The 21,040-nt window shown below is 45.5% G+C and overlaps 2 protein-coding genes across 2 annotated transcripts; both read left to right on the forward strand.

The window, feature by feature from the left end:
- The first annotated feature begins 1,586 nt into the window (after positions 1-1,586).
- LOC136653027 (olfactory receptor 14C36-like) lies at positions 1,587-2,986 on the forward strand. Its single transcript, XM_066629952.1, has 2 exons — positions 1,587-1,596; positions 2,016-2,986. The coding sequence occupies exons 1-2, from the start codon at positions 1,587-1,589 to the stop codon at positions 2,984-2,986; spliced, it is 981 nt and encodes a 326-aa protein (XP_066486049.1).
- Positions 2,987-3,062: 76 nt separating this feature from the next.
- Positions 3,063-16,403, forward strand: LOC136653028 (olfactory receptor 14C36-like). Its single transcript, XM_066629953.1, has 4 exons — positions 3,063-3,141; positions 4,608-4,727; positions 14,613-15,552; positions 16,325-16,403. The coding sequence occupies exons 1-4, from the start codon at positions 3,063-3,065 to the stop codon at positions 16,401-16,403; spliced, it is 1,218 nt and encodes a 405-aa protein (XP_066486050.1).
- The last annotated feature ends 4,637 nt before the right edge of the window (positions 16,404-21,040 follow it).

Consider the following 21,040-nt stretch of genomic DNA (forward strand, 5'->3'; position numbering starts at 1 on the left):
CACTTGAAACTAAGGTTTGGACTGTTAATTAACCAGTCTGGAGTACAGAAGAGGAAATAAAGAGGAAAAACATGAAAAAAGAGGAAAAACATGAAAAGTCAAAAAAGGCCAGGCAAGTTTATTTCATCTGGTCATTGTTTCAAAATCATCACCTACCCACGAGGGAGATACTGAAAGTCAGTTCTTGGATGTCCATTATTAGGAGAAGAAAAAGCAAATGAGGAGAAATTTGCAGTGGTAGAAGAAAAGTAACAGAATAGCACTACTCAAACTAAGTTATCCAACTCTGATAAATGTTTTCATTTAGTTTCAGGGTTGAATCCTATCTGACATTCCAGCACTGATGCAGGCGTGGCAACTGGCGTACGCTGCATTCTGCAGTGGGGGGGCAGTCATGGAGGCCTCCTCAAGGTAAGAGGCCTTTGTTCCTTTATCTTGAAGCTGCATTCAGCACTGAAAAGTCAGATAGGATTAAGCGCTCAATCTTGCTCATAATCTTGGCCCTCCCCCCAAACACAAACACTACATCCGCACCAGTGTAGGAAAATTTAGGAAGGGGGGAGCCCCGGGCCCAGTTCGAGCTCTCAGTGTCCCTGTACAGGGGTTTACAACAGCAGAACAAATTCCCCATGATGGACCTCCTCCCATGCAGTGGCAGGGCAATGGCCCGGGTGGTGGCGTGGTGATGTACCGTTGCCCCACCCCACTGTTGTTTTGGCTACAACTTTTGATAGAATAACAGAACAGAGTTCTGCTGTCATAAAAGGGCTTCCAACAATGTGTCACCCCCATAATGGCCCTCCTCCCATACAATGGGTAGGGCAATGCTCCCGGTGGTGGGCGTGGTGATGTACCATTCCCTCACCCCGCTGGTGTTTTGGCTATGACTTTGGATAGAATAAAGATATTTCAACACAATTTGTTTCATTGCATTCTGCATGAAATGATGCATCGAATGATATATAACATGTCAATATTATTTGAAAATACCAAGATTTAAAAATTTTGGCCAGTAGTGGTGTCATTTCAACAGTCACATTTCAACAGTCACCGTCCTGTGCATGTCACTTGGTGTGGCATGCACTTCCTTATCGATGCAAATGATAACATATCCATATCTTATGGTTTGGAGACTTCGGTCTCAATCTGCATGTCATGAAGTAATTGTTTCATTGCAATTTTCATATATTGAAATGCTGCTTGTGGAGCAATGGTTCTCTTAGTTTTGTCCCAGTAAGCAGAAAAAAATCAGCATGAGAAAAAATATCTGCAACTTTTTTTCCCCTGACCTACTGCGCTGGACTCCTGGGAGCAAGTCTCCAAGAAGTCAAAGGAATCATAAAGTAATAAACTTCCTTCGGGGAGAAAGGCAAAGTCCCTTCGGAGAGAAAGGCGGGGTAAAAATAAAGTTATTATTATTATTATTGCTTTGTATGAAAACAATCTTCATTGTCTATGACTGAAAGAACGGCATACATCATGTCCAATTTCAAAGGATGTAAAATGAGTCATTGAACACCAAAATGTTCACATGTAATGACGGAAAAGATTCTGGGATAGGAATGTTATCTATTCTTGACAGAACAATGGCAAAAAGTAAGTACATGTTTCTTAATTGTGTGTCATCTTGCCCATCCATCTATTCATCTTGTTTCTTCTCCAAAGACCATGATATCACTTCTCCAAATTCCGTTATATCACTCTCTCAATCCTTGAGGCGCAGTTCAAAGAATGCCTCATTTATTTTGCTCAAAACACTGCCTTATCAAAATGCTGTAGCAAAAGACCTCCAATGGAAAAGGCTTGTCTCGGTGAATATCACTCACTAGCTCATTTTTCCACAAGTACTAATTTTGATGACACCTTAGATTTTCACAATTCTCTCTCCTACATATAATAATTATGACCTAGTAGAAGGGATTATACTGCTCAACTACAGTAGTTTAAGTGCATGTATTCTTCTTTTATTTGATGTCCATTTTGAATAGACTTAAAGTTTATTCTTTCTCCCACAGTCAAACTAAAATATCTGAATGGGGACAGAATTCTCAATCTCACCTCCACTTCTGATTTTCTGCTACATGAATTCTCAGAGGTCCGGGAACTACAGATCTTGCACTCTTTTGCGTTCCTCACTTTGTACTTGACAACCATGATTGGAAATCTTCTCATCATTACTTTAGTGGTTCTTGACTGCAACCTGCACACCCCCATGTACTTCTTCCTGATGAACTTAGCCCTGATGGACATGGGCACCATTTCTGCCATTGTACCCAAATCCATGGTGAATTCACTCATGAGTACCCAGCTCATTTCTTATTCTGGTTGTGTTGCTCAAGTTTTCTTATTTATGTTTTTTGATGCCACAGATTTGGCTATCTTAACCATTATGGCGCATGACCGTTATGTTGCCATCTGCAATCCACTACACTATGAAGCTATTATGAACAAAGGGGCCTGTATTCAGATGGCATCCTGTGCATGGATTAGTGGTGTTCTCTGTGGTGTTATACACACGACTGGCACCTTTGCCATCAGCTTTTGCTCCAATGTTGTTGATCAGTTCTTCTGTGAAATCCCCAAGTTACTAAAACTCTATTGCACTGATCTGTACATAATTGAAGTCGGGCTTCTTGTGCTTGGTTCTAGTGCAGGGTTTGGATGCTTTATTTTCATTATCACAACTTATGTGTCAATTTTCACTGTTGTGCTCAGAATTCCTTCTGTACAAGGACGTCAGAAAGCCCTCTCCACTTGTCTCCCCCACATCATTGTTGTCTCTGTGCTCATGTTCACTGGACTTTTTGCCTATACAAAACCCCCCAGAAATAGTTCATCAGATTTGAATCTTAGTTTAGCTGTCATATATAGCATCTTCCTTCCTATGCTGAATCCATTCATTTATAACATGAGAAATAAAGAGATTCAGACTGCATTGTGGAATTTATTGCACAGAAGAAGCTTTTCTAAGAAGTTACTTCTGTGACCACTGAAATGTGACTGTTCTTTTTTTATTAGCATAGTGGGAAATGTTCTAGAAATTATGTTATGTTTATAGGGAAATGCTAGTTTGCCACACATACTCAGATTATTCTCCCACTTCAGCTGCTCCAGAGATCTGCCAGGTTCTTGACAAAGCAGGTAATGCCCCCCTTGCACTAAACACAAGGTGTATGCGCAACCTCCTGATTTTAGGAATGGGTTAAGTCAGAATGCCAGATGTAGGGGAGAGCACCAGGATGAGTTCTCTTGTTATCTGGTGTGCTCCCTGGGGCATTTGGTGGGCCGCTGTGAGATACAGGAAGCTGGACTAGATGGGCCTATGGCCTGATCCAGTGGGGCTGTTCTTATGTTCTTATGTTCTTATAAACACAAACTTTAATTGATATTACACTTTTATGTAGTGTTGTAAGTCCACATGATGTTTCACATAAAACTGAGGCTGTTTCTTTCATCCCCCCTCCCCCCCAAAAAAAATAAAAAGTAGTGATATGTTCTATAGGTGGGGCTGGTGGGATGAGGAAGGAGAATCAACAACAAGAATGCTGTTGGACATGTTAAAGATTAACTTGTGAATTAAATGTAGTGCATGTGTTATGCCTTAGAATAACCACATATTTATGTATTGTCTAAAACTTGGAATGGTTTGGGGCCTCTCCCCACATGATATGTACTCACAGCATTGGCAACTGAGATCTGTTCAAGCCATTCCTGTGACTGAATAAGACTCAATTTACAAGACTTGTGTGTGTTTGAGTGTGTCCCACTTCCTCCCTCCCTGCTATTCCCCCCACCCCAGCAAATCTCTCTGCCACCCAGAGCTCTTTCTTTGCTGACCTGGTGCTGAATGTCACTTGTGTGGGATGGGAGAGCTCCTCCAGCACGCATGCACTGGGGTGAGCTCAGTCCATTCCTGGCAAGCGACCCAATTGGTCGCTTTGCCTGGACTAGAGGGAGATTGCCCTTGGGACGGGGCTTGAGCAGCGCGAGGCGCGCTTCCAAGCCCCATCTCTGCCTCCAGCCCTGCACGCGGGCTGGGAGCTTCCCCAAGGAGGGAGAGTGGGAGTTGGGTGCCTCTCGCAGCTGAGGCTGCAGGCGCGGGGTGCGCTGAATGCTGCAGGAGCAGCAGCGGGAGCCCATGGAGGGAGAGCGGGCGGTGGGCGACTCTCGCAGCTGCGGTTGCAGGCTTGGGGCACTGTGTTGCTGCAGCAGCGGCAGGAGCCCACAGAGCCTCTTTTCAGCTGCTTCAGGCAGTGGGCCTCGTGGTGCTACGTGGCATGAGAGCCCGGCACCATTTTCTGCCTCAGGTTCTGCTCCCCCCAAATCAAGCCCATTGGGCAGGTGGTCTCCCTGATTGGGGGGGCTGCAAAGGGGGGCTTTTGGAGAGTGCTGCTTACAGACCCCCCGGCACCTGCCAGCCATTGCTGTACCTCTCCCCACTGTTGTTTTAAGCGGTCTTTGGGAGGGACCAACTTCACCCCCCAGTGCCTTGTCAATTTAGGATTGCCCTCCCACACTGTTTTATTCTGGGGAATTAAGGGCATTTTCAGAGGGGGTATCTCTGGGGGCAGGATAGGGGCCTCACACCCCTCCCCTGCCGTGCACAGGTGCTCTGCCCGGGGGACCCCGGGAGAAGTCACAAGAAGGTGGCAGCAGTGTGATCCCGAGCGTCAGTTACAGCAGAGAGTTCCAGTCATCAGGCTATCATGCCCCTCTCGGGGGCTGCTGTATCCTACTGGTTAAAACTAGAACATGGGGGTGGTGGGCCCCTGGTATCATACACTACCTTGGGGGTGTACACATGGGTAAAAAGTCGCAGAAGTCTGGTGCGGCCCTCCACCCCCTCCCCTTTTTCCTTTTCCTTAGATGAGGAGGCTCAGATGGCGAGTTTTTCGTGCCTTTATGGCCCACTATGAAGCCCAACAAAAGGAAAGCACTCCAAAAGCTGGGCAGAGTGATGGAGACTCGAGTTTGAAGAGTTCCTGACTGCCAGAGTTTCTTGTGTCCCTCAAAGGGCTGATTTATCTTACCTGTCAAAACAAGAACACTTGGGGTGACATCACCCACTGCCTGGTAGAAGCCTTGAGGATGAGCACAGCCATAGCATCTGGCCCAGCAGTCCATTTAGGGCTCTGTATCCTTCCGGTTATAATTAGAACACCGTATGGGGGAGGTGGGTTCCTTTTTAAGGAACTTTAGCGCAATGGGTAACGTCTAGGAAGAAGTGCATGCTGGAGTGTTGCGGCCCCCCCTCTTTTTACCAGCCTCCCCTCCCCTTTTCATCCCCCATTTCCTCAGCTGCTGGGGAGAATGAACTTAAGAGCCCAATCCTGTGCAGGTATTCTCGCAAGTAGGCTCCGTTTGGTCTATGAGGCCTGCTCCCAGTAAAGGGTGTGATATTGACAGCCTCAGGAATTTGAGAGCCTTCCTTAGTTGTCCAGATGTCGCCGGTATCATCTCCTGCTCCCCCTACAGATTTGGATCAGATGGGTTAATGAGCGCTTAGGAATAATTTCCTCCCTCAGGAACCTCCCATGGGGGTGACAGTTGTTAAGTGTGAGAACAGGTGCAGCAACTAGGCAATGGTGCATGTTATTAATTATTGGACTTTCGGGTCACCCCTAGGTAGGAATCCGGTCCAAGCCTTGTTACTCCTTGCACCTGGCTATAGTCTTAAATGTTTCAACCTGGCTTACTTTGGGAATTCATAGTAGCAATACCAACACTAACTTTTAGGAGGAGCATCTTTAGTTGCTAGCTCCAGAAGCCCACAAAAGGTCTTGAGTGCATGCCTTTATGGCTCTGAGCCTGGCCCGTGCAGGATCCAGATGCTACCTGGCCATTTCAAGTTTCATTCACCTGAGTCAGCTACCTGAGTAAATCGCTGACTTCACCACATTTGTGATAGTCTGCTTCCCTACCAAAAAAAATGGAGCTTTAACTCCTCAAATCATCATCATCCCTACTCGAGGGAAGAGAAGGGGACTGGCAGTTTGTTTAAGCAGTGCCCTAATGGCTTCCACATTCTTTCTGCTTGTAACCTTAGGGTGGAGAGGCTACACCAAGGGTGTTGGGATTGGAAAGATGCTTGCAGGTTAGAGGAAAGATGCTCCCGTGGACTAGCTCCTACCTGCCTTGTGTTGCAACAGCAGTTGCAGGTTGGGCATTAATGCTCTTTAACTATGTCCACAAACTATGACTTCATGTCCCACAATCGGTCCCAACAACAATTTTGATTGTTCATACAACTGACAAGTGGCTAGGTTATATGTATTAAAAATTGAAACAAACCACTGTTTGGTGGAAGAGCAAATAACCATTATAACCACGGAGGCTTGCGTGTTTGGTATAGCCTTAACTTTAATTGGGTCCCAGTCCCAAATTTGAAGTACCACCGCGCTGTAAACGGTGCACAGGTGTAACTTGAGGACGAGGTATTCCCTATCAGTATAGTTGCCTAGTCCATGCCAGGTCAGTTTTTGTCTAATAGCTACACATTGGCACTTGGACTTTTACGCACTGTCACTGGTCTCTGACATCAGTTCCTGCTGGTAGGGAGCATCAGGATGGCAGGACTTCACTAGGGGTTTTTCAAATTAATGTGGCAAGAAGAATTTATTAAAGCTGCCCCTGTGGTGGCTGATCACCACAGGCTTATTGCCCAATATCATGTACAGGAATCACCATGAAGTTTTAGCCCCCTTTAGTGGGGGGGGGATCTCCCCCAGCAAGGTTCCTACATGTTTAATACCAGGTGTGGTAGCCCTGCGCAGATAGGCATGGATGCAAGGGCCTTGGTTAAGGCTAGGGTCTTTGCAATTACTAACCCACCTGCCTCTACTCCTTGAGAGTGGGGGGGGGATGTTCGGCTACCAGTCCCACCTAAGTATTGTCCCCTTTTCCTCGAAGGTGGGGTTGATGTCCTTAATAACCTGCTTAACAGGCATGGCAGTGCAGCCGTGCATTTATCAGGTGCAGTAGCCCTGTGCAGATATGCACAGATATAATGGCCTGCGCCACGGCTAGTTCTTTGCTTGTTAACCCACCTAATGGGTGCCCTGCATCTATTCCTTGAGAGTGTGGGGCTATGTTCTGTTACCAGTCCCGCCTAATGGGTGTGCTGTCCCTATTGCTCATAAGTGGGGTGAGGCCTTTAGTAACCTGCTTAACAGGCATGGCGCTGCAGCCGCGCATTTATCAGGTATCTGCTCATATGCACAGATGTAATGGCCTAGGCTAGTGTCTTTGCTTATTAACCCTCCTAATGGGTGCCCCGCCTCTATTCCTTGAGAGTGTTGGGCTATTTTCTGTTACCAACCCCATCTAACGAGTGGGCTGTCCCTACTCCTCATAAGTGGGATGTTGCCTTTAGTAACCTGCTTAGCAGGCATGGCAGTGCTGCTGCACATTTCCCAGGTGCAGTAGCCCTGTGAATAGGCACAGACATAGTGGCCTTTCCGAAGGTCTTGCAATTATTAATTACGAGTGTGTCGTATTAGTGTCTTTGCTTATTAACCCTCCTAATGGGTGCCCTGCCTATTCCTCTAGAGTGTGGAATTATGTTCTGTTACCAACCTAACGGGTGTGCTGTCCCTACTCCTCATGAGTGGAGTGACGCCTTTAGTAACCTGCTTAACAGGCATGGCAGTGCTGCTGCTCATTTACCAGGTGCAGTAGCCCTGGTGCAGATAGGCACAGATGTGATGGCCTTTGACAAGGCTAGTGTCCTTGCAATTATCAACCCAACTAATGGGTGCCCAGCCTCTATTCCTTGAGAGTGGGGGGAATTTTGGGGTGTGGGCAGTGGATTCAGCTTAAACGGGCTCCTATGTGGTACCTTTGCCCTGTATCCACCATGGAACAGTATTCCTTGTTGGCTCCTTTGTTAGTGGACCTGCTATTTCGACATTTGGATCGTTCCCCCTTCACGATTTATCCATTTCGGGTCATTTTTTAAGAGGGCATTGGCTCACTTCGGTTAGAGGCCAGAACTATCCGGGCTTCATTCGTTTTGAATTGGGGCAGCATCAGCAGTGGCTCGCATGGGTTTTTTCTCCCCAGGACATCAAGCGCATCAGCAGATGGCACTCTGGTGCATTTAAATACTACATTAGTTGATGCTAGGCCTGTTAGTGTAGGCCATGACTCCCTGGGTGAGCATGGGGGGTAGTTATTTTGCAGCTGCATTTACCCCAAGGTGCTGTGCCATGTTGGCATGATGTGTAGGTGCTGTCTTTGGTCTAGACAGACCCCTGTTGATCAGGCTCAGGCCTGAATCGTGTTTGCCCCCAGTCCTGTTTTGGATGGGGCGATGTGTTTGTGATGACCAGGTTACTGGCCACGCAATTGTTTGCCCAGACCCATTTGGGTGGGGCGATGTGTATTCTTCACAAGGTTGAGGGAATTGGTAATACCTTTAAACCACGAGCTATTCTAAGTGGTTTTTAAGTGAGTTCGCCTCACGATGTGCATTTCTTTCAACAGGTCCACGAGGGAGGTGCCTGGCCAGTGTCTTGATCTGCAGACATTCCATAGTTATTTTTGGGCCTCGAAGCACGCCATGGGGTCCGTTCTTCCCAGCCTTCTGGATTTTATTGCACTCAACCCCCTGCCCCAGGTAATCTTTGTCCACTTAGGCAAGAATGACTTGGGCCAGAGGACATCTATGTGCTTGAGGTTCCAGGCCCGCAGGGATTTTACAACGCTTGTTAGTCAGTTCTCTGGGATTACCATCCTGGGGTCTGACATTCTGTCTAGGAGGGTTTGGAGGTGGGCGCACAGCACTAGAAGAATAGATGTTGCCCGCAAAAGAGTCAGTGCTTACTGGGCAGGGTCATCACGGAGCTTGGGGGAGTGGCTATCCATCATCCCAGAATTTGTTTTGGGCAGTCTGCTCTTTACCGTGGTGATGGAGTGCATCTTTCCCCTATGGGATATGGTCTCTTTTTAACAGACTTGCAACAGGGCTTGAGTACCTTTTTGGGTGAAAGGAAGGCCAAGCGCTAGGCTGACCTCCCCTTGTGGCGGTAGAAGTGCATGGTGCATAGGCAGAAGACCTTCTCCGGTGTTGAATCTAAGTCAGCAAGGACGGGGTGAACCAGAACCGCTCCCATGATGCCTGACCGGCTCAAGGAGGCAGGCTGGCTAGCCCCTTGTCTGAACATGGGGGCCTTGCAGGGGTGACCTGAAAGCATAGCAGTTCAGCTGACTTACCCTCTTTGGGTGCCGCTGAAAGGCGGGCTTAATAACAATTGAGTTATGCCTGGAATTGCATGGATGCCCTATGAGATTGGGGGACGAAGATGGCTAGGGCTGTTTCCCCCATGTAGAACCCCGCACTTGGGATGGATTTTGTTTACCCCTTTTGTTGCCCTGTCGCAATCTTGTTGTATTCAGTAAAGTGGCCCATTTTAATTCCATACCTGTTGTTGACTGTATTTATTTGGGGAATGTATGTTAAGGGAACATTCCTGTTGAATGTTTCCCTTGTGCTACACACACACTTTTATTCTTATTAAGCCATTTGTGTGGAATTATCAGTCCACTTGAAGCTTCTCATGATGTCTTTTATAGTCTCCCCTCAGAAGCTTCTGTCACTTGTCCAAATATGGACATTCTTGCGGTTGGTTTTAGGCAGAAAACTATAATGAAGCAAATTAACCCTTTTAAACACCAGCATCCTCTGTTCTCTAATCTTTCACAGGGTTTTTGAGGAGATTTTAACCACGAACATTTCTGAACCTATAGATAACACATATAACATCACATTTTCTCTTCTGTTAAATTTTTACTGCAGGTGTCCTTCACCAAGGGAGCTCTAAATCTTCTAGTAACCTCAGAATAGTGAGAAACATTATAGAAATTGTGAGTTATGGTTGTAGGAAAATGTCAATTTGCTTCACAAACTCAGATTATCCTCCCACTGCAGATCTGTTCGGCCCCTGAGAGAGAAGATAACATTCCTTTTGAACTTCTCTCTTGTACTACACATACACTTTAATTGTTATTAAACCATTTTTGTTGCATTATCAGTCTGTAGGATGCTTCACAGAGTAACAGAAAACTAAGGCAGTTTCTTTCATTTCCCTCCAAGCAGTTCAGGAAATATGTTCTATAGGTGGGGTTGGTGGGATGAGGAAGGAGGAAGCACAATAAGAATGAAAGTCCTGCTCATGGACAAGTAAAAGTTTAACATGAGAATTAGAAAGTGGTGTGTGTCTTATACCTCAGAATAGCAAGATATTTATGTGTTGTCAAAAACATGAAAGGGGCTCTGTTCTCTCCCTACATGATATGGTCACTCAGCATTGTCAGCTTAGGTCTGTTCAAGACATTCCTGTGACACAGTAAGTCTCAATTTACAAGGTTTGACCATCCATTGTGTGTGTGTGTGTGTGTGTGTGTGTGTGTGTGTCCCTTTATGTTTCTTTTGTATCTTGAGTGTGCGCATTTAACTCATGATAAACAAATGATGCTTGATGGAAAGTGTAAACTCTTATGAACTTTGATTACATAGTGTCTTCTACTTTAAACTTTGCTACTGCATGTCTTTGCGTTAATAATCAACTAAACACCAGAAACAAGGGCTATCCACTAAAATTGAGAGTTGGGAGAGTTAGGACAGACAAAAGAAAATGTTTCTTTACCTAGCATGTGAGTCATTAGTGGATCTCCTTACCACAGGATATAGTGATGGCACCTGGCCTAGATGCTTTAATACAGAATTTGACAGATATCTGGTGGAAATGTCCATCACAGGTTACAAACCATTATGGGAATATGCACCATCCTGGTTTTAGAAGTCCTCTGAATTCCAGGTTCAAGGGAGTGGCAATAGGATACAGGTATCTTGTTGTCTTGTTTGCTCCCTGAAGCATCTGGTGGGCCATTGTGAGATACAGGAAGCTGGACTAGATGCGCCTTTGGCCTGATCCAGCAGGGCTGTTCTTATGTTCAGGCCCTAAGGGCACAATCCCAAACCAACATTCCAGCATTGACATAGCTGTGCCAATGTGGCATGCACTGCACCCTGCAGTGGGGAGGCAGTCAAGGGGGCCTCCTCAAGGTAAGGGCATGTTTGTTACCTTACCTTGGGGCTGCATTGCAGCTCAGTCAGTGCTGGAAATTTGGTTAGAATTGCGCCCTAATTCTATGAGTGTCTTCCAGTGATGGAATGAGCACTGCAGATGCACCACACATGTCACCAGAGCACCCAGCCTTTCCTGGAGGAGGTACATTGGTTGTGGGTATGGGCATGGGGGCATAACAGAGTGTTTCAGAGGACAAACTTGTGGTAGTGTTGGGGGAGAGATGGGTGGATTGGAGAACAGTTGTGCATACTAGATCTTTTACCTCAATTTTCTGTTCACATGGCTGCTGGCTCTCCTTGCACCAACTATATATCTGTCTTTTTTTAGAGTGGAATTCCTGTTGATTGGCAGGACTGATTGATGAATGACTGATGGATGAAAATGTGGATTTTTTTCATAGCACACAGTTAAGCTATGTGTGTGCAACTGATTTTGCTTCTGTACTCATCTTTCCTGGAAAGAGTCATGTTCTGTATACATATTGAGGCTTTTGTGGCCAGTACTACTAACATTACCATTAAAATTAATTCCCTTATCCTGGAGCAAGGGGACAAATGACCCCTTACTCCAAGGAAACATCCAGCAGCCAAAAATCCCCCCTGCAGGATGCAGCGTAGCCCACACCAATCCTGTTGCATCACCACACAGGGATTTAGTTAGGATTGGCCTGACAGCGTGAAACAGCTATTGAGAAAGTAAAGATTGCTGTGCATCCTGAGGTAAGTTCAAGGGGGGGGGGCACGGAACAGATCTCCATGGGCTGTTTGGCTCAGGGATGCTGGCTGGGAACTTGCTCATGCCATGAAGAATTTCTTTCACAGGCCCTAAACATCTATGGGTGCCATCCTAACCCCTTATGTCAGTGCTTTCCAGCACTGGTATAGCAGTGCCAATGCGACATGTGCTGCATCCTGCAGTTGGGCGTCACTCACGGAGGTCTCCTCAAAGTAAGGGAATGTTTGTTCCCTTACCTCAGAGCTGCATTGCCCTTGTGTTAGTGCTGGAAAGCACAGACTTAAGGGGTTAGGATTGCGCCCTCTGTTACATCTGTTGCAGAAGTAAAAAATCTGAGCACACAGCAGACACAGATCTAGCTATCAGGGCAATGAGTTTTTCATGTCTTCAAGTGTAGCATCCTGGTGCCAAGAATCTTGCTAGGTTTGTTTTAAAAAGGGACAAAAAATAAGTTCAAGGTAAAAAGCCCCAAAAGCGCTGTGTGTGTGTGTGTGTGTGTGTGTGTGTGTGTGTGTGTGTGTGTGTGTGTGTGTGTGTTTCATCAGCTGCTATGCTGGACTCTTGGGAGCAGGTCTCAAAGAAGTCAAAGGAGACATTGGGAGAACCTCTTTCACAAAGTTCTGCAGAAAGCCTTTTATTTCCAGTGATGATGGATGATCCACCTTTATAGTGCCAAGTTTCAATGGAAGTAAATGTTTCAAGGAACAGAGCACTGATGACACACCATGACCTAAAAGCTTCTGGAATTGGAATGTAACCTGCTATTGAATGAAAGCATTGGCAAAAAGTAAGTAAATGTTTCCCCATTTTTACCTACGTTCTCAGCTGCCTGTCAGCCCAGCCACCCACCCATCATTTTCTTTCCCAAATACTATTTTGCCTTCTACCATTCTCTGAACCGTTCAGGCCAGTTTCATATCCAGCCTAGTTCATGTGATAGCCAGACAAAAAATTGCCTTCATGGGACTGAAACATCACATTCTAGTTGCAAACTTATGCAAAAGCAAACTAGTGGTGGCCACCAGACTTCATGTTTTTTCCTCTCCCCAGTGTTAAGTGACTCCAGGTGATATATCAATTTCCCCCCACTGTTTCCTCTGCAAATGTAGGCGGTTACATATTAGTTAGAGATCTTCTTCTCTCCTGTCCACACCCAGCTCGGGCAACCTTGTCATATGTTTTGGGAAGTGATGGTGTTATATACAAATTAGATTAGCAACTCAGGGACACGATTGTGTCAAGAATAGACACAATCCTTCCCAGGCTGTACACTTGCAGAAGCCAGTTGTTCACATTTCACTACAGTTTTTAAAACAAAATGCTGAATTCTTGCAGGTTGGTGTGTGGAACAGACAGAGCTGGTTGCAGCCCTCTGTCTGAGTCCTTTGTGGCTGAAGAGTAGAAATAGTATCTTTTTTTCAGAAGTACAATGTATGTGCAACTGCTTGTGCTTCTCCACTCATCTGTCCTGGGAAAGATCATGTTCTGTATTTCTTTTGATAAGTTGGAACTTAAAAGAAAATGATTTCAGTTTGTAGGAAAAGCTATATTCCCACCTAACGCATCAGGCTTATATAATCTAGCAAGGGTGCTTTCTGCTGTGTGGCTCATATTAGAACAGATGCAATGTCTAAATAGGTGTTCTGTAAGATAGCAGAGTATCTGGTGACTCACTTTATTCATTCAGATAAGTTACAACTAATATGAGTCACTTCGGAGTCAAACAGAAGCCATACAGACCACATTTTCTCCAACCATTTTGGACCAAATCATGGTCAGTTGAGACAGACTGGAAAGGATGGACTAGCCTAACTTGGGCAGATGACTTGATTAGATTCTTCATCCTGTCCCTGCCTTTGCAATAACTGTATTGTATAGATCAACCATTTTCAACGACTGTGCTGTGGCAAGTTGATGTGTCGCGAATGGTCTGCAGGTGTGCCGAGGGAGTTTGAGGGAGGGTCATTTATTAGTAGGGCTATTGGGGATGTTAGCCCCCCAGCAGCAGTATGGTGTGCCTTGTCAATTGTCAAAAAACCGATGGTGTGCCTTGACAATTTTAGCACCTTTTCAGTGTGCCACGAGATAAAAAAGGTTGAAAATCACTGGTATGAATAGTGTAGCAGTTATACTGTACTATACAGGAGATAGTATAGCAGTTCAGGGGTGAAAAAAGACAACCACAGTCTTTTCTCACTGCTATAATTCAATTTTAGTCAAACTATTGCCTTCTCCAAATGCAATACCAAATATTCCCAATGGAAAGGACTTATCTCAATCAATAAATTTCAACCACACTTTCTACATGAGGGACCTAATTTGGTATAGATCAAGACAATGGCCTAGCTGGGCTGAGAACAGGGGTCCATGCCGGGTTGTTGGTTTTCCGCCATCACTGTGGGGGTGACAGTGCCTACCTGGTGGTGCATGGAGGTATCATGAAATTGGCACACCCCATCCCTGCCCTAACACGGTGTACTGCAAATGCAGCCGTTTCTAGGGCCTTGGCCATGCATGGAGGGTGGGTGTCTGCGCAGGCATGGGGGTGACACAATGACACAAAGGTATCATTGTGTCACCAAGCCCTGGGTCCCCCCCCCCCACCTATGCTGTTGGATCAAGATTATCCTGGTCCATCTCGGCTCATTCACAGAAGTGTACTGGAAGTGTGACTTGAATTCCACGTTTCATTGTACATGGACTAAAAGTGATATAATAGAAATGCATGTTTCAGTTGTCTTGCATATATCCGTTTGAATAAAACTAACTCCTGTTTCTTCCCCACAGGTAGCATGAAATTTCCTGTTTGGGATAAAATGCCCACTCTTAACTCTAGCTCTGACTTTCTGCTTCTGCAGTTCTCAGAAGTCCGTGAATGGCAGCTCATCCATTTCTTTGTGTTCTTAGCTCTATATTTGGCAGGCATGTCCGGAAATCTTCTCATTGTTACTGCAGTCATCCTTGACCACCACCTACACACTCCCATGTATTTCTTCCTCATGAACTTAGCCCTGATGGACTTGGGCTCCATTTCTGTCACTGTTCCTAAATCTATGGTTAATTCACTTTTGAACAGCATAGCCATTTCTTATTCTGAATGTGTGGCTCAAGTTTTCTTCTTTGTGTTCTTTGAAGGCACAGGCTTGGCTATCTTAACCATCATGGCACATGACCGCTATGTTGCCATCTGCAAACCACTTCAATATGAAACAATTATGAACAAAGGAGCCTGCATTCAAATGGCAACTGGTGCATCGATTTGTGGCGTTCTCTATGGAGTTGTGCACATAAGTGGCACATTTTCAATCACCTTCTGCTCTAATGTTGTTGATCAATTCTTCTGTGAGATCCCAAAGTTACTGAAACTCTCTTGCTCTGACTTGTACCTAGTTGAAGTTGGACTTCTTGTGCTTAGTTCTGGTGTGGGGTTTGGATGCTTTATTTTCATCATTACAACCTACGTGTGGATCTTCAATGCTTTGCTCAGAATCCCTTCTGAGAAGGGACGTCAGAAGGCCCTCTCCACATGCCTCCCCCACCTCATTGTTGTCTCTGTGCTGATGTTCACTGGAATCTTTGTCTATGCAAAGCCCCCTGGCAAAATTTCTTCTGATCTGGATCTTGGATTTGCTGTCATATATGCCATCTTCCCTCCTATGCTGAATCCATTCATTTATAGCATGAGAAATAAAGAGCTCCAGACTGCATTGTGGAGGTTATTAAATCAGCATTTTTTGAATGGGTTTTCCAGACTTCTTCTGTGATTCCTGAGATTGTGACCTCTTTGAAATAATGAACATTTTCCTATAAGTTCTTAGCTCTTGTTGAATGAAATTTTACTCTGCCACACCAAGAGATCAGCCAGGCTCATGACAGAGAAGCAAACAGTCTTGTTTTGCTTTTCCCTTGAATTCCATACGTTTTTTTGTTGTTGCTATTAAACAATTTGTGTGTGTAGCTTTATCCGTGCACGTGATACTTTATCAAATAAAATGAACTCAGGCAGATCCCTCTCTGTGCCCCAAGTGTACAGGATATCTATTCCTTTGGTATGATGGGAAGGGAAGATTCACAACAAGAATAACAGTCCTAACTTTTGCATATATTCACAATTAACTTTTGAAATATTTATTTAAAAAATTTCCCCATCCCCCACACTTTACTCTCCCATTTCCAGCAGTGATACTACATATGCTCGTGAGAAATAATATGTTAGCTAAATCTTGAAATATTGTGGAGGGGAACTGCCCTCTCATCATGTGGTATGTCTGCAGACCTCTGATGCATTAGAACAATTTGAAAGGATGGTTTTGTGATTACGTCTCAACCCTTTCCCATGTACAGTATACATTTTGTAAAAATCAGTGTGTTTCTTTTGCATCTTGAATTTGGCCATTAATATCATGCAATTTCTAGCATTATAAAGAATACTCATATCCTGCTTTTTAACCAGACAATTTCACTAAGCATTTGATATAGCAAAACACATTAATAAATAGTTCCCTGTTCTACAAAGACTCAGTATTTAAACTGAACACTGATTTTTTTTTTAATGCCATTTGTTCAACCATTGATTAGACTAAAGTTCACTTATCTAAAATTTGATACTGTATGTCTATCTTCTGATGATGATGGGTGGTTGTGTTTTTGTTTTATTGTTTGTATAGACCTTAAGGAACCATGCACACCACCCTGAGCTGCTTAGAGGAAAGATGGTATAAAAATGTGAATGAATGAATGAATGAATGAATGAATGAATTAATTAATTATGTCCTATAGGGTGACAAAAATTTATGGGCCCCGGGGTGTCAAATGACCTAGCTACGCCACTGGCTGTGGGCTCAGGAATGTTAGATGATGCCTTTGCTCAAGTCATAAAGAGCTTCTGTAACTGGTACTAAATATCTTATGCAGGTTCTGCTCCACCTGTTGCAGGAGAAAAAATCTGAGCATACAGCAGACACAGATCTAGTTCTAAGTACAGTGAAGTTTTCATGTCTTCAGATGTAGCTTGCTGGTGCCAAGAATCTTGTTAGGTTTGTTAAAGGGGGGAGGGGCACAAATCAGTTCAAGGAAAAAGTCTCAGCATCTCTCTCTCTCTCTCTCTCTCTCTCTCTCTCTCTCTCTCTCTCTGTGTGTGTGTGTGTGTGTGTGTGTGTGTGTGTGTTTCATCAGCTGCTATGCTGGGCTCATGGGAGCAGGTCTCAAAGAATTCAAAGGAGACATTAGAAGAACTTTTACAAAGTTTTGCTGAATGTAGAAGGTCTTTTATTATGTATGATGACAGGATGAACTACCTACATAGAGCCAAGCTTCAATGCTTCAAGGGACAGAGCAGAGCAATGCTGACATTCCATGACCTAAAAGCTTCTGTAATGGGAATATTACCTGCTACTGAATGAAAGCAATGGCAAAAAGTAAGTAAGGCTTTTCCTTTTTTCCCCCATTCTCAGTTGCCTGTCTGTTCACCCTTCCTTCCATCCATCCATCTTCTTCTTTCCCAAATACTATTTTGCCTTCTACAATTCTCTGAACCATTCCAGCCAGTTCTATACATAGCCTCATTTATAGGGTAGCCAGTAAAAATTGCCTCCATAGCACTGACTGTGCAGTCCTAACCCCCACCCAGCCACCACACTTGTCCCAGCACCAACTCAGAGTGTTTGCAAACAAGTTGTAAAGCACATTTGTGACTACATCTGAGCTACCAGTGATGTAGCTGGCAAGGATCTGGGAACCCCATAGGGTGACTGAGGCTTTACCTGGGGTGAGGGGGGAATATATCCCTTTACCACAAGGAGACCTCCAGCCGCCTCCTAACCTGTGCTGGATACACACAGTGCATAGTTTATGTGATAGTCAGAAAAAATAGCCTTCATGGGACTGAAACATCACATTCTAGTTGCAAACTTATTCCAAAGCAAAATATTGGCGGCCACCAGACTTCATGTTTTCTCCTCAGTCTTAAGTGATTCCAGGTGAGACACCAATTACCCCCACTGTTTCTTTTGCAGATCTAGAGGGCTATATATTAGTAGATATCTGCTCCTCTACTGCCCACACCCAGCTAGGACACATGGGCAACCTTTTCATAAGTTTCGAGAAGTGATGACATAACATACACATTCACCTTAGGGCACAATCCTAACCATGTCTACTCAGAAGTAAGTCCCATTTTGTTCAATGGGGCTTGCTGTCAGGAAAGTGTGGTTAGGATTGTAGCCTTTGATTGGCAGCTCAGAGAGCAACTCACTACATATACACTACAGCAATTCACTACTGCATTTCACTACATTGATTTTTTAATGCTGAATTCCTGCAGATTGGCATTTGGAACAGACGGCTGGCTTGAACCTCCTGACGGAGCCGTTTGGGACTGACCTATAGAAATAATGACTTCTTTTTTTCTGTTGTACAATGTGTGTGCAACTGTTTGTGCTTCTACAGCATGTGTGTAACTGCTTAAGATTTTTTCACTCCCTGGGAAAGGTCAGGCTCTGTGTGTCTAAGAACTTGAATGGTTGTAATGTGAAAGAAAATGATTTCAGCGTTGTAGTAATCACTATATTTTCTCCAAGCACATCAATCTCATACTCTGGTAAGGATGCTTTCTGCTGGTGATTCCATTTATTCACTCAGATGAACTATAGAGATGTTTGAAAATGGTGTTTATTTTACTCTGAAGAAGTAAGTCCATTGTGTTCAGTTAAGTCAGTGGTATTCAAACTGCGACGTCGCAACACCCCAACCTGTAGGTCCTAGCCTCTGTCCCCTTAAGAGGTGGGGGCAGCCAGGAGACAGGGGGAAGGTAGGGGGCTGCAGGGGCTTGGGTGCACTTGACCAAGACTCCTGCAGCCTCCTGGGGGTGCAGGGAGCAGTGAATGTAAAAGCAGAGCGATTGCGCCCTGCCTCCACTAAAGTGGAAGTGGAGGATGATAGCTCTCACATTCACTGCTGCAGGAAGCCCTAACAAAGGTTCGCACCAGCTCCCCACACCCTGGGCAGGCTGCAGGAGGCTTGGATAATTGTGCTAACATTGATGCCTGTCCCACTGGTGGAAAGGCCTGCAACAGCCTCCCAACAGCAGTTGAAGGCCAGTGCCCTCTGGAGCATGGATGGGGAGGGGGTGTAATGAGGCAGGGGGAAGGTGGGGAGGAGGGTAGATCAGGCCTAGAAAGGGGCAGGAAGAAGGCCTCTGACATATTCTACCCCCCTCCTGACCCTGAAAGCCCATTATGGGGCGGCCCAGCTTTGCGCCTGCTATAGAGCTGGTGTGGATCTGAGTAGTCTCATAGAGGCTGTTGACACTTTGCCCAGGGTAAGGAAACAAAGGCCCCCTTTATCTCGAGGAGACCTTCAGCAGCCACAATTCCTGTGCTGGAGGCAGCAGAGGTTGCATTAGCCCCACTACAGTGCAACATGGTTATTTGGTTATGATTAGACTCTTAATTACAATCCTGTGGGCTCTTGCAGACATGGGTGGATCCAAGAGTGCTGTGGGTGTATGTTCCCCTCCCCCAAACTGTTGCACCAGTGGCGAGAAAAGTCGGGAGCCAGGGTGAACCCTGTGAACACTCACTGGGCAGGGCATTAGTGGCTGATAGAGCTGAGTTCGAATGGGAGCCCAGGTCTACCCAGCAGGTATAGCTGGGCTCCATGTCCAGGCAAGAGCCCAGGTCTCCCCGACCAGCAAATGGCCACAGGTCCATCAGCTCAACCGCGAGCCCAGATCTACCCAGCAGGTAGATCTGGGTTCCAAATCCAGGCAAAGCCCTAATCTACCCACCTAGCAACCTACCATGGATGCTAAAAGCTCAGTCTGGAGCCCAAGTCTACCTGGCATGTCTATCAAGTCTGGGCAGGAGCCCTGGTCTACCCATCTGTTTGACCTGGGCTCTGGAGTTAAGGTAGTGCTCACGGCCCCCCACAACACAAACACTGGTCTGCCCCTGCTTGCAGCACATGTGTTCTGCCAATGCTGACTTCTGAAAAGCAGCTGTAAAGCATGCTGCAGCATTGAGCTGATTAGCAGGCTTCCCGAGCACCTGTGGGAAGGCCAGAGTCTTCCCATGCGCATTGCCACACCTCTGGCTAGGCTACCAGGTAAACCAGATGGGGAAGCAGGAAAGGGTGGAGGAGGGTGGAATGGGAGCAGGGGAGGCAGAACAAGATGGTGATTGTAGTGTTTATGCAGAGGCGCTGGCCTTAGCCTCAGTATGTTGGCAATGACAGCAGAGCACACTCTGCGTCTGTGCAAAGAGCACACTCGGCGCAGCCTTGGAAATCATGCTGAATTTTCGCCCACTGCCGGTAGGCAAGAGGATGTTATGAAGAAGCACTTCTTATCAATGTCAATGGAATGTGTGGTTAGCTAGAAAGCCAGCTAGAGACAGCCAGTTCCCAAACATTATAACCTTCAGTAATTTTCCCTATTGCATAGCTTTGCATCATGTGTTTTGAGAATGAATAAAAGTCTGAGGAAGCTAGCCGGGAGAACGGACTTCTCTCTCAATCTCATACTGTCCTACTTCCGGCTCAGCTCTTCCTGCATCAACCCTCTGAATGAATGTCTGCTGTGTCTCATTCATTGTTCTGCTCCTCACTGTTCCTGTTTATAGTCTAAACTTTCTCAGTGCCTCTACACTCCCACCAAACAACAAGGCTCCAGAAGCCTTGGTTATTTCCCATAGCAGCATTGAGCTGCTACAGGTGATGGGTGAAATGGGAAGGCAGTGGTGTAGGTGATGGGCCAATCAGGCCCTTCCTGCAGTAGCCAGACAAATCATGACCTGGGCCTGGTCCACCTGAATGAATCAACTTGGACTTGCAATCTATGGCAGCAGGGCAGTGACTCATTGCTGTAAATTGGCTGTCAGGGACATGTGGAGTGTGCCATCAGCCACCATTTTAAAGCCGCTGTCGTAAAGGGGAAGCAGCATCAGAGACTCACTGCCATAGATGACAAACCGGTCAATGCAAGTAAGCCAGTGTGGAGGGTGAATTCTGGGTAGGGAGACAGAGATCAAGAAAAGAACAATCCTGATTGATATTTTTTAAAATGCTAGTTTCAGGATTATGCAGATAAATGGTTTGGATTTGCTAACTGGGAGAGAGAGAAATGTAAAAAGGATTTCACAACTCAACTCAAGCAATTCTGGTACAAGACAGAGAGGAATTGGTTTCGACGTGCTTCAGTTTATTCTCCCACAGGGAGC

The sequence above is a fragment of the Tiliqua scincoides genome, chromosome 5 (assembly GCF_035046505.1).
Source record: "Tiliqua scincoides isolate rTilSci1 chromosome 5, rTilSci1.hap2, whole genome shotgun sequence".
Taxonomy (NCBI): domain Eukaryota; kingdom Metazoa; phylum Chordata; class Lepidosauria; order Squamata; family Scincidae; genus Tiliqua; species Tiliqua scincoides.

Excerpts from the sequence above, each read along its gene's own strand:
- LOC136653028 (XM_066629953.1), top strand. The coding sequence starts at position 3,063 with ATGCTAGTTTGCCACACATACTCAGATTATTCTCCCACTTCAGCTGCT. Across the intron at positions 3,142-4,607 it reads CCAGGTTCTTGACAAAGCAG|GTGCTCTGCCCGGGGGACCC; the intron begins GTAATGCCCCCC and ends TGCCGTGCACAG. Across the intron at positions 4,728-14,612 it reads TGCCCCTCTCGGGGGCTGCT|GTAGCATGAAATTTCCTGTT; the intron begins GTATCCTACTGG and ends TCTTCCCCACAG.